At 36.0% G+C, this 14088-nt stretch overlaps 2 protein-coding genes across 2 annotated transcripts; both read left to right on the top strand.

Moving 5' to 3' along the window:
- Positions 1 to 1533: 1533 nt before the first annotated feature.
- LOC126796332 (replication factor C subunit 2) lies at positions 1534 to 4769 on the top strand. Its single transcript, XM_050523137.1, has 7 exons — positions 1534 to 1787; positions 2614 to 2720; positions 2813 to 2914; positions 3066 to 3261; positions 3809 to 3937; positions 4048 to 4242; positions 4326 to 4769. The coding sequence occupies exons 1-7, from the start codon at positions 1629 to 1631 to the stop codon at positions 4434 to 4436; spliced, it is 999 nt and encodes a 332-aa protein (XP_050379094.1). The 5' UTR covers positions 1534 to 1628; the 3' UTR covers positions 4437 to 4769.
- Positions 4770 to 5660: 891 nt separating this feature from the next.
- LOC126794299 (60S ribosomal protein L24) lies at positions 5661 to 6813 on the top strand. The gene is made up of 4 exons (XM_050520974.1): positions 5661 to 5828; positions 5925 to 6026; positions 6124 to 6272; positions 6489 to 6813. The coding sequence occupies exons 1-4, from the start codon at positions 5742 to 5744 to the stop codon at positions 6640 to 6642; spliced, it is 492 nt and encodes a 163-aa protein (XP_050376931.1). The 5' UTR covers positions 5661 to 5741; the 3' UTR covers positions 6643 to 6813.
- The last annotated feature ends 7275 nt before the right edge of the window (positions 6814 to 14088 follow it).

Consider the following 14088-nt stretch of genomic DNA (forward strand, 5'->3'; position numbering starts at 1 on the left):
TTGACTACTAACAAAAATTTGTTATAGCAAACTTATTTGATAAAAAGAAAAAAGTATGTCAATTATTAAGATAGTTTCATTTATGGGTGTATTGTATATAGATTTGTGTGGAATTATTTTAATTGACGGACTTTTAAGAAACTCCACGGACTCTTTAAAAAGTACACATATTTTTATAAAATTATCAAAATCACTGATTTCAACCACATACTTTAGGCTGATATCTACAGACTTTTATTGATTCGTGAAATCCAGATAATTGACATTTATCGACTCTTATAGATTTCTCAATACTCACAAAAAAGTTGAAAATAATTTTTTTGTTAGTTATGAAAATAATGCATGGTAATTGAATAATATGCATACCGTGTCTCTAAAATACAAATCCACGGTTCCGTGATAATTTGCTTAATTCTCATGTGTCCGAGTGTGTCCTAATTATGTAGGTTGACCCGATGGGTTCTTTGACGTCTCGTGGGTGTTATTAGACAGAGAATAATGCATCCTAGAAAATTTAAATTTTATACGAAATAATTTGTTTTTAAGTAAATTTATTGGTTGTGTCTATTACAAACATACAAAATCATTAGAAAATCTCAATTATTTAAGAAAATTTAAAAGAAACCCTTAAAATTAATCTATCGACAAAGAGGTACTAAATAAATGGAAGTAAATAAATTGTTTATAAAGTTTTAAACTAAAGAAGTCGGTGTTCATGACACATTGATATGATTATTATTCTTTTTTCTTCTTATGTACTTGTTTTATCGTTATTGTTTTTATTGTTAGAATTGAAAATGTGTTCACATATGAGAATAGAGTTTTAATAAGTGTAAATATACAAGGTAAGAACATAACATAAAGAAGAAGAAAAACAATCATAGGAATAAACATGGGCATAAATATGTTAGATTGTAGGAAAAATAATCGGTAAAAAAAAGACAAAAAGAAAATAAAGAAAATTGTGGATAATGAACGTCTTTAAATACAATGATAAAATCCATGAGAAAGTATATGAAAATCTTTAGTCTAGAGGCTAGACAATTTTTGAATTGTAGTGTGTATAATTAACACTACAAAGTTCATGAGATTTCATGAATTTATAATTCTATAAGTATGAATGATATTTTGAATATTTACAGAATTCTATTCATTGTTTGAAATATGGATTGAATACCTCCAGACTTTCATCGATTTTATAATGACTTTTAAAAATCTTAATTGAATACAGCTAAACTTGTATTTAACAATTAAAAATCTATATTAAATACACCTAAAAATTTAAATTCTATATATTTATTTAAAACTCTCGTTAATTTCATATACTATACACTTTCTTAATTTCTTTAGTCTATTGTTCAGATAGCTTGGATACCTAAATGATTATATATTTTTGTGCTGCTGCATAGAAATGTAATTACGAAAAGCACCGGGGGCTTAAAATAAACATCAACAAAACTACATAATTACACCTTCTCGAGCCCGTTCGGCATAAAACAATTTTCCCTCCAAATCAAAGCGGAGCGGTAAAGAGGGCTACTCGCGAGGGTTTAACACAGTCCGTCTTGTACCTTTCCAGCCTTCCGATCTCGAAGTTTTCTGATACCCAGCGGAAAACGATACCAGCAATGTCGTCCTCATCTTCGTCTTCGGCATCGGCCTACGACATGCCGTGGGTGGAGAAGTATAGGCCCACCAAGGTCGCCGACATCGTCGGCAACGACGACGCCATCTCTCGCCTCCAGGTCATCGCCCGCGAAGGAAACTTGCCCAATCTCATCTTAGCCGTACGTCACTCTCTCACAAAACCCAGCGCAGTCAATTTCATTAAACCCTAAACCCTAGAGTATGTGGATTTGTTGTTCCAATTTTGGTATTGTGGTGTGTATCGTCTCATATATTTTTTTTTGTAGTAAACCCTAATTATGCTTTTTTCTAGAGATTAAGTATCAGAGTGTGGGCTCAGTTTGTTTTTGAATATGCCCAGATGAAGGAATTTACTAATTTTTTTTATGAAAGTTAATTTTTAACAGAGTTTAAAACTTTAGTATGGAAGATATATATATATATATATTTATTTATTTATTTATTTAAAGGGGTAGATTGATGAAAGACTTTGCATTGTGTAAGAGAGTGAGTTTGTTATACTAGGATTGTTGGGATTGAAAATCGGAAAAACAAAATGTGTTGCTTGTTTCGAAACCAGGCATTCTGGTGAAATTTCAATGCCACTTTATTAGAATTGTGATCAATTTGATAGCTTTGAGGAATGGAAATGTCTCATCCGTTGAAGCAAATACAGCTTAGTTTTCAAAATTTTGTTCCACACAAGATTTGGTCATTCATAAAGATTTCTTAAAAGGTAGATTATAGGATAAAAGATATGGTCTTGTCAATATGTTGTTTGGGTAGATGAAGAATGAAATCATGCCTCAATACAGTAGCTATCAGTTAGAGATGGTGTTTTTGGTTTTGAGATATAGATTCTTATGATAACAGAATGTCCTAAGAAAATTAATGATTGGATTACAAATGCACGTTTTCGGAGGGAGATAATGCTTCTTATTGGCTTATGATGCTAGGGTGCTACTGATCATTGTATACTGTTTGCAGGGTCCTCCTGGAACTGGAAATACTACTAGCATTCTTGCTCTTGCAAACGAGCTTTTGGGACCACATTATAGGGAGGCTGTTTTAGAGCTGAATGCATCTGATGACAGGTGAGAATGTTTATGGTTGTGATGGAATTTAAATTTTGAGTCCTTGTTTTTTGTATTCATCATGTACTAATTATCTTTGGTTTCTTGTTTAGGGGAATAGATGTGGTGAGGAACAGGATTAAAATGTTTGCCCACACAAAAGTAACGCTACCTGCTGGGCGCCATAAAATTGTCATCTTGGATGAAGCTGACAGGTGAGCACTTATGATTCTTTCTTCTGGGAACAGTTTTAGCCTAATATCTATCTATATTATTTGTTGCTACAAGTTTCATATTTGCATAGCCTATCTAATGTATTTGTTGTTGGGGGATGGAAATTCTGGCTGTGTTCTATACAAAATTCAGCATGACATCTGGAGCACAACAAGCTTTGAGGCGGACAATGGAAATATATTCAAATTCCACGAGATTCGCTCTTGCTTGCAATACTTCGTCCAAAATCATTGAGCCTATTCAGAGTAGATGTGCCCTAGTCCGGTTTTCTAGATTATCTGATCAGGAGATACTTGGTCGTCTTATGGTAGTCGTCCAAGCTGAAAAGGTAAATAACTATGGTTGTGTTGTATTCTCTGAATTCTGTGTACTTTTATCTATTGTCTTTACGGAAATAACACACATATTGATATGCTGCTGAGCTTATAAGTCACAATAAATTCTTATGTTTATGTCAAAGCTGAGTGTCTTAATATTTCATCTTTCAGTGTATCACATAACCACCACAACGTGTGTTTTATTGCCTGGTCTGAACATTTCAATAGAAAAAACTTGCAACTTTAAATATCCTCTGGTGCTTAAATGTGAGTTTGTAGGTTGACTGACCTCTTAGTTGATGTCATAGGAATCACTGACGCTGAATATAGATAAGACTTGGTGGTTCTACCTATTTTTTATTACATACATCTACTTTGATGAGCTTCACTTTACTGAGTCTTGCATTGAGTTGTTGGTTATAGGAATAAGATCCAGAAGTGATCAAAACTCACAAGGAAGTTGCTTCCCTTATTTACCATTACCTGTTAACATACATGGATTTTTTTTCTTCAATTCTTGGTCCACTTATAATTGATTGATGTTTGCCATAAATGAAGGTTCCTTATGTTCCAGAAGGTCTGGAAGCCATCATTTTTACTGCTGATGGTGATATGAGGCAGGCATTGAATAACTTGCAAGCTACCAACAGTGGTTTCCGGTTTGTCAATCAAGAAAATGTTTTCAAGGTACTTTTGAAGTACCTAAGTTGTTTCTATTGGTGTCGAAACTTGAAAGTTACCTTTTCATGTGTTTTCTATGTTCTTTGGTACTTCAAAAGATGTGTTTTGTTTTTTAGGTCTGTGACCAGCCTCACCCATTGCATGTGAAGAATATGGTTCGTAACATACTTGAAGGCAAATTTGATGATGCTTGTTCAGGTCTCAAGCAGCTTTATGATTTGGGCTACTCACCCACTGACATAATTACAACATTTTTCCGTATCATTAAAAATTATGATATGGCTGAGTTTTTGAAACTGGAATTCATGAAGGTAAATCGAATCTCCAGAATGTTTCCCTTCGTTCTCTTTGAGATGTTGTTTGTTGCAAGTACTTTACTCGTTTGAGTTTGCAGGAAACTGGGTTTGCTCACATGAGAATCTGTGATGGAGTTGGTTCATATCTTCAGCTGTGTGGTCTTCTGGCTAAGCTTTCCCTAGTTCGTGACACAGCCAAAGCGACATAAGAAATAACTACTGGAATCTGCAATATGCTAATGGTTGGGAACATTTTATCGTTCTGTTGTTGAGGTAGTTCATGAATGCTTTCTGCTTTGTTTTCTCATGAGAGCTAGATCCTTATGCTGGTGTTAATGAATGGAAATTTTACGTTGGATCAGTGATCAAATTAGAAAATGAATGTCTTGTACTTAAGTTAAAAGTAAGTTTTTCAACTCCTGTTTAGGATTATTATCTCTGGACTAAATCTGTGCTCCATATTGATATATTGTGACAGAAACCATATGGGCCATGTAGAAATGTTGTTGATAAAATGAATGAATCACATACAGTGGGAATTGGAGAAATGGAGCATCTTTTTAATTGTAAAATAGATTTTGATTCTTTGTATTGTAAACACAAAATGAATGAATAATCTAATCTCTGAAAATGAAACCTAGCAAAAGCCCCTCTGCTAGAGTTGGGAGAAACGACGCTCCTTTGGCATGGAACTGTCTCTTCTCCTTGATAAATCACTTACGATTAACTGTCTCTTCACCTTTACTATTTTAAGCGGGTTAAAACTATGTCTGCTTCCGTGCCGTGCTCAGACCGATTTATTTATTTTTCGTGTCAGGTCAACTTATTTGCGTAAATATTAAGCCTACCCTGGTCCACGACCCAAGCTTATGTCGGGCCTAGCTAAGGCTCGTGCCGGGCCAAGAAGTGGGCCGACTTGGTCCATTAGTATTATAAAACACAATTAATATAAAAATATTTGTGTAATTAAAATATTTATTTTATATAACTATTTAAAATAGTAAAATAAATAAAATACTATAACATATTTGATAATCTTATTTCTAAAACATTACATATGTCAAAAAATTATGATTTTTTATCACTATTTTGATGATATTTGTGACATAATATAATTAAAATAATAAAATAATCAAGAAATTTATATATAAAATGTCTAATATTCAATTATTATAATTATAATTATTTTAAATATATATATAAATAATATAAAATTATGTGTTTAACGGGTTACATATTATTTTAATTAAAAAAACAAACTAAAAATAAAAAATAAAAAACAAACTACCAATTTCCTTGGATTGGGCCGAGAGGCCCGAGACTATAAGAGCCCCTAAGCAATCCATTGCTCGCAACACCAAAAACGACGTCGCGTTACATCGCGCTGCATCTGTTATTAAATTGGTAACCTGAGGGCTTTAGGGTTTGGACTTTGGACAGATCGAGGATTTATAAAGAAAGCATCAGAGCGGCGGTAGCAAAATTAGGGTTTTGAGTGAGCAGCAAAAGCAGCCATGGTTCTCAAGACTGAGCTTTGCCGCTTCAGTGGCGCCAAGATCTACCCCGGTAGGGGCATCCGTTTCATCCGCTCCGATTCTCAGGTATAATAACCTCAGCACCTTTCTCCCTGTTACCAATTCCAACACTTACTCATCGTCTTCATCGCTAACGATACTGGCCATTGTTGCTCCGATTAGGTTTTCCTGTTCCTGAATTCCAAGTGCAAGAGGTACTTCCACAACCGCCTCAAGCCCTCCAAGATCACATGGACTGCTATGTTCAGGAAGCAGCACAAGAAGGTTAGCCTTCTTCGTCTTCAATCGCTCTCTGTATTTGTTTTTGTTTTATTTCGATTTGATCATGGAGATTTGATTGTGTGTGTGTGTGTTACTGTAGGACTCTGCTCAAGAGTCTGTGAAGAAGAAGCGCCGCTCCACCAAGAAGCCTTACTCAAGGTCCATTGTCGGTGCCACTCTGGAGGTCATCCAGAAGCGCAGGACCGAGAAGCCTGAGGTCCGTGACGCCGCTCGCGAGGCCGCTCTCCGGTATGTCATCGATTCAACTTCAGCCGTCGTTTTCAACTTATTGTTGTGTATCGATTGCTGTCGATTTCGTTTGAGTTTGTATTGTGTTGATACTAGTTAAATATTTGATGATGTCGGTGATTTGGAGTGTGATTGATATTGTATCTGAATTTGAAGGGTGTATGGGGCAAGAGTTGTGTTTTGCATATCTGATGGTTGTGTGTGTGCGTTTTTCAGTGAAATTAAGGAGAGGATCAAGAAGACCAAGGATGAGAAGAAGGCAAAGAAAGCTGAGGTTACAGCCAAGGCACACAAGGGTACCAAGGGTAATCTGCCCAAGGCTGCAGCTCCCAAGGGCCCCAAGCTTGGTGGTGGAGGTGGAAAGCGATGAATGTTCATCTTCCTATGTACACCGTTTATTTACGCTAGTTGCAGTTTTACTTGGACAGTTGACCCTTTTCTGGTCTTGAGTTTTGTTCGTTTGTCGGCCTTGTTTGACCAGATTAATATTTGCTTGTTTATGGATTTCCAATTGCACTAGTAAAAGCTATCTTTATATCTCTATTCCCACCATCACTTAATACTTGCATTTCTCCGGCCTGTTGTGTTTATTTTGTTTATCAATGCATACAATTGGTACAGGTTTCTTTGGATGAGGTAATCTAGATTTAGTGTGGAGATTGTATAGGCTGGTTGTGTATGTGGTGGGCGCAGATGTGACCGGCAGTGTCCTATTAAAACAATATCATATGAAAACAAGGGGCGGGGGGGTTGTTTTTGAACTGTTAGATATCTAAACAGTTCTTGGGCAGCTCTATTCTTATTCTGCATGACCATATGTTTTCCAGTTATACTGTGCTGTAAGAATGCTTTGTGTCCTGCAGCATGCCTTGATCTCTTTTTTCCTCTGAGTCACAAAAAAAAAAATTTCATGCGTTTCATGGTCCTGTCCCTTGTCTTAACACACTGTTGAATTGCAGCGGTATGTACATATTGCTTTTATGTTGGCATATGCAGCGAAGGAGCTTCAATTTCTAATAACCTTGCATTTTCTGTATAGTATCAGTTGCTCCATTCCCATCAGTCGATTGCTCGACCTTTCCTATGGTATTAGGTCTTCATTCCCATCAGTCCATCACTCGACCTTATAAGGATTTTAACACTGAGTTGGTCGGCAGTAGTGTATATCCTAGCTCCTCTAAATTGTAAGCGTGTTTAGCAAATGTCGTCTATTTCAGTCCAGTCCATTCTTCTGTTATCATGTGATCATGTCAATGAGGCTCTGTCCTATCTGTTATGTTCCTGTAATCCTGTTGTAATCTTGTTACTAGGTGTTTTTGCCTGGTCTAGGAAACCTCGAGCAAAACTATTTCGTACACTATTTCCTCTTTCATACAGCGGCAACAGAGCATCTGAGCATAATATATGAACCATTGGACAACGAAGTTAAATGTTCACTATCTAATGGATCACCTACAGTTGCGTCTCAATCACCTCAGTTCTTGATAGTGAGTTTCATTCATGACCCCCATTCATATTTAAAGCCTCTACAATTACCTCTCTTCTGTCCCATATTTAAAGGCAACACTTTCGAACAGGTTGAGTGATTAGAAAGGTGAGGTGTAACCACCGGTCTTGATCCAAATAAGATTAATATTTCTGAGGCATCAGCTTCTGCCTTTATTAGAACTAGAAATACTTTCTGAAAATATTTATGTTGATTAAAACTCTTGATTGTTTGTATGCCAATGTGAGATGTGAAATGATATTTTTGGAAGTTCGTAATTTAGTAGTATTTGGAGTATTGGTTTTATAGTAGTAGAGATGTGTGTTTAAGTCCGACCTAACTGGTGCAAATTTTACCCGTTAAAAAAAACACGGCAAGTCGCGGCGAAAGGATGCGTCGATTGAGATTTGGGATATCGTCGATCACCCACACGTGGAGTCGATTTCCTTAAACAACACGAATGAAACGTACCACTTCACTTTTATTCTCTCAGTTCCATTTCCATTTACTGGAAACTGCCCATATCCATAGGAGTATGAAAAAATGGGCGGTTATTATTATGAAGATGTGATTTTCTGAAAATATTTATGTTTTGATTATAAAATCCTTATTTGTTTGTATGTCAATGTGAGATATGAAATGGTATTTTTGGAAGTTCGTATTTTGGTAGTACTTGGGGTATTAGTTTTATAGTAGTAGAGATTTACGAACGGTTAATTTTGATAAAGAGGAGTTGAAACGCATATGTTACACCTATTCGGATTACTAATTTTGGGGTCAAATTGGGGCAAGTTTCACTCTTTAGCTAAAGAATTCAAGGTTGGTATGCAAAAGCGTTTGTTAGAGAGTAGCAACTGAGTTTGGTAACGACCTGTCCATTTTTGTATTTTATCCAGTAAGTTAGGAACATGCTAAACCATTCTGATTTAGAATATCAATTCACCAGGTTAGTTCTTCTCATATATTTTTCTCACGTCATTTCCATATCAATGAGTGTGTTCGTGGCATATTTAAGTTGTATTATAATTATTATGGATGAAAAAGCACCAGCCCCAAATCTAATCACAGAATTATTCCAGATTCTCTAGACTAAAAAACTTTAAAGCATATATACTTGAGTTGAAGAGAAGCGCACAAATGGCGAAGAACCGGAAACTATTTCCATTCCAACAAACCGTGCAAACAGGCTCCAGCTTTGCCGTACTCTGTTCATTTCTGCCGAACCGTACACACGCATATGAGAATATGAGTCACCAGAAACGCGTAGCTTCGTTCATATTGAGTGTCCCATCTCTGTCTCAATCCCCCATTCGATTCCTTCACGTTTTCCACACTATGGTTAAACACATCCACCCACATATATCTTGAACTTGAATTATATATAGACATATAATTTGCGATTTTATGTTAGGTCGATTACTCGATCGTACGTATTGTGTTATGTAAAATTATCTCTTCATGAACTAGAAATGGAAGTGTACGTCCATATGAGGATGATATTAGGATTACATAGTATATTAGAGAAGGGTAGCCATGTAATTTCATTATTTCAGTCCTATATGTACTCTTGTAATCCTACACTTTCCAATCAATTTTGTCCACAATGTAGTTCATAAGTCTCTCTGCGTTTCCTTCGTTCTTCTTCGTTTGCTTTTCAATTTCAATAAATCCATGAATGTTATCATGGTATCAAAGCCCATGGTCATGATCTATGGCCTTGTGGTTTCTGTATCGTATTGCTTCCGCACTTTTCAATTTCTAGTAGCTTTCAATTCTGGTTTTTCCCAAACTGTAAAACCCTAGCCTTAATCCTCTCAATAGAGTGCCCGATCTTGTTGAATCTAAGTCAAGCAGCCCCAAATCGAAGAAGCCCATTCATTGCCTTCCGATTTTTGTTTTTCGGTAGTTGAATTCGGCACTCTCCGTCCCCTTCTTCTTCGCTCTTGGCTGAAACTTCTAGAACCAACTCAGAGCAGAATCCATCACCGGAGAGCTTCCCAGTTATTCTCTTCCTTTAATTCCAGTTTGAGATTTTGGGATCTGCCATCGCCTTTCTATGATGGAATTGTACCGTCGCTTTCACCAGTTTCACTCCTCCATCACCAGCGCTGCCATCTTCGCCAGAGCTACTAGTGGTTGATGTAACCTACGTTGGAATCGAAAATCTCTGATTCAACTTTGCTTCTGTGCTTAGTTGCGAAGTGGTTATTTGCGCCTTCTACTTTGGTACTCTCTACCCTCTTTCTTAATTTTTGGCTATGTGAATTTGGAATTGGTTGAAGTACTTGACGGATGAAGTTGAAAATGGTGGACTGACGGTTGCATACTAAGATGGAATTCGGTATTCTTGAGTGCTATATATGTTTAATTCAGTAGCCCCTAATTCTTAATTGTCAAACTGTGGTCTGAGCACAACTTGTGTCAATCTGGTCTGTTCTCGTCCTGCTCACCCCTGCTTACATCAACTTCTTCAATTTGGTAATCTCTTCCCAATTTTATGCTTCTAGTACTTGAATTGTGGAATTGGAGGTGCAATGATGTCAATTTCAGTTTGATGCTATGATTTCCTTTGCTAGTTGCGTATCCATATTTGGGAGATATTTCCAATCTCATCTCTCTGTATTCTCGCCACATTACTTGTTAAGTGATGAATTTTTGGGTGATGGCATAAGGTTGTTTGTTGTTGATTAGTATATTCCTACTGCTACATTGTTGTTTACTGGCTTCTGTATGACAAAAATATGTGGATTGAGGGAGTATTGCCTCTGTGTAGATGTGGATGAGGTAGTATAGCCTCTGTAGATGTGGATGGAGGTAGTACAGCCTCTAAGTAAATGTGGATGGAGGGAGTATTGCCTCTGTGTAGATGTAGATGGAGGTAGTAACCTCTTTATTAAAAAAAAAATCACAGTAAGTCAAAATCTAAATAAGATGTAGATGGAGACATTAACTGCAGCAGCTATGTTGTTTATGCAATGTGGTACAAGGGTTGAAGACTAGTTGTTGGTAATCTGGGTTATGGAATAATGCTTTCTTAATTGGTTGTATTGGTACCCGTGGTGAATGAGGGATTGAGTGAGAGATTGGTAGTCTGGTGCTTATTGGAAACTATGTATCTGGCATATTTCTCAATGTTGTGCAGCTGTGTTAGGATTCATGGGTCTGTGCTAGTTCTTGCTGTTTGGGAGATGGTATCAAATTTAGTTGTTCTGTTGGTCGAGCAATGAAGGATTTGGCAAGTTGCAGACTGATTTCTTATCCAAGTATTCTCAGTAAAGCGATGTTGTTGTTGTTGGTTATCAGTTAATTTTCATTCTTGCCTGAAGAATTAGTGCTTGAAATTTGTGGTAAAACTATATGGTTGCAACAATATGTTTGCAGTTGGCTTCAGCAGTGTGCAGTCAAATTGAGAAAGATCAGTTTCTAGCAAATACACAGAGATTATCTGAATTCCCAGTATTTTAGTTGATTTCTATGCTGCTCTTCTGCCATGGATTCTCTCTTCTCTGTTATATGATGTTGGTAGAGTCCTCTTGAATCATTGTGAAGTACAGTTTTAGCAGCCTTAATCATGCATTGCTTCTTGCTAATGGTAGCAGTTGAATTGAATATCTACCTTGATCTATGGCTTTCAAGAGATTGAAAAAAGGTGTCAGTATATATATAGATCTTGGTTTCCTGATGTGTGTGCCAGAAATGATACATTACTAGTATCCTACATGCTCTGCTAGGTGTATGGTGCTATATTGTACTCTGTTGCCTTTCAATTCCAACTTCATTAACTAATTAGTGTTGTTTGCATGATCACTGCTTGGTCACAATACTCCTAGTATGACTAGGCTACTGATGTTGAATATGTTGTGAGCACTGAAGAAGTATCAGTTTTGATGCATGTGGGATTTATATGTTGGTCATCCCTTTTGCTAATTGCCATTTTCTGGAAAGCTAATGCCGACAAGATTTGTGGATGTGCTCATATTGTTACATGGATGTTGGGTTTTGATTTTGGGATTATGTTATTGTTATGTTTTCTTGGTTATTAGCGTTTAGTTGTTCATTGATGCAACCATTATGCTTGATACCCAAGCATATGGTTGAGGGGAAGTATTAGGATTACATAGTATATTAGAGAAGGGTAGCCATGTAATTTCATTATTTCAGTCCTATATGTACTCTTGTAATCCTACACTTTCCAATCAATTTTGTCCACAATGTAGTTCATAAGTCTCTCTGCGTTTCCTTCGTTCTTCTTCGTTTGCTTTTCAATTTCAATAAATCCATGAATGTTATCAGATGATTCACAGAAAACGCGTTAGCTTAGCTTCAATCATATGGACTCATGGAGTGTACGTCTTAATCTGTCTCAATCCTCCATTCCTTCACGTTTCCCACATTAGAGTTGGACACGTACATCCACCCAAAACATACTATTTATGGACTTATGCTTATTCGCTACGTACTCGATCACCTCTCACCAAATTACCAACTAAAGTCGTTATCAGCACATATATCTTGTATCATATATCGACATACCTTGTGTGATTTTATGTTAGGTCGCATTTTGTTATGTAAAATTATCTCTTCAACTCAAATGCAACACCAACAACTCAAATTTTCAAAGGTTAATCAAATGTGATTATTTTCACGTTCATGTAATAATGTGTATGAAGTTCATATCATTTGGATCAAGAAGCAAGCTAGAGTCGATCATCCAAAAGCCATTTGTCCAGCTAGTTAATAGATGTGGTTAGATAGATAAAATTGATAAGTGTCTCAAACATCAACGTATGACCAAGATTAAATAATTTGCTAACGTAATTGGCCGGTTTTTAGTGATGTCAAGGATTTTCGGATTGACATTTGTTGGGTTTATGTTCCTGTTCTTCATATTTTATGTCGATTAACAATGAATAATGACAGCTTAATTTATACAGTTGCTGGCAGCTGAGGATTAGTTGGTAGCCTGTTCATATTTTGCTGATGGTATGTTCTTGTCATTTCGACCGAGCACTCTGTGAGAAAAGAGCCAAAGGGATATAGAGTGATTTGGCTTTTGGCGTTGTAAACCTTTCTACAACTTGCAACAAACCAAGTCATTTTCTTAATCATTCAGAGAATTGGTCATCGATCTTTAATAAACATATATTCTTACTACACTAAACAACTCAAAAGAGACAGCAATGCAGCAACCTGCTTATTCCCTAGCCTGGTTAAGTGGTTATACATATAGTTGACATGCATGCATAGAATAGCTTGTTGATTATAAAGTCATATATAATATCTTGAACCAATGTAGAGAGCAAATTAAAGAAACTCTCACTGTATTTTTTCCTCTTTTTTTTCATTAAGATTCTCACTGATTAATTTATCTGTTGGCATATTCCCTCTACGCTTGATGCTGGTGTGCTTTGTTACTTTTTAAGAAAGATACTGCAATCAAATGTGCGTAAACAAAATGATTAAAGTTGCTACATACGTATACGTATAGAACCAAGCATAGCTGTATAGGTTTTCAACTCTGTAAGAATTTACTTGTTTATCTGTGGCGTTGCATAACTGGGTGAGTCATCATATATCTGCAATATACACATTTTGCTTATTGCTACATTTGAAACACATGTAGTAGTCGATCATTATCCGTTTCAACCGTATTTTTGGGACGGTTAAACTAGTTTTTCCGGCGTACAAAACTAGAAATAACTTAAACTCCCAAGTCTTGTTCTAACTTCAAATTTAAGGGTTACATTCCTGAACCAAATAGTTGTAATCTAGGTTAAGTCTTTTTTTGAGTAATAATCTAGGTTAAGTCAATCAGTCATTTGATTATCGGGGATTCTATCTTATTTCAGGAACAAATGAATCTCACATCTCATAATCTTTCCTGATATATTATTGAAGAGAAAATTAAGTAATAAGTTGAGATTATTGACAGATTTGTTATGATTAACAAATTAATTAAGCATCGTAAGATTCTGAACACGTGTTTCGACTACCGTAATAAATATCATAAGTGTTATATTTTACTTTTCTATCTATAAGTTCAATCTTAAAACATGTGATTACGAAATATCTAATCCAAATTGGGTAAATCTTGGTTAACAAAAGCTAAGGTAATTAGAGAAATATTAGCAAGAAATAAGCGGTTTTATCTAGATCTAGTTCTGCAACAGTAATCATTCAGAAACTCAAAACAATAACTTGATTGTTTTTTCTTCAGAATAATTAAAGTTAATTAAGATATTGACCAGCACCGCCGAAGCAAAACATAAAATATAAGCACCAAAGAAGAAAACTCCCACACATTTCTACGATTCCGACTGTCAAATCCAT

Source organism: Argentina anserina, chromosome 5 (assembly GCF_933775445.1).
Source record: "Argentina anserina chromosome 5, drPotAnse1.1, whole genome shotgun sequence".
In the NCBI taxonomy this organism is placed as follows: Eukaryota; Viridiplantae; Streptophyta; class Magnoliopsida; order Rosales; family Rosaceae; genus Argentina; species Argentina anserina.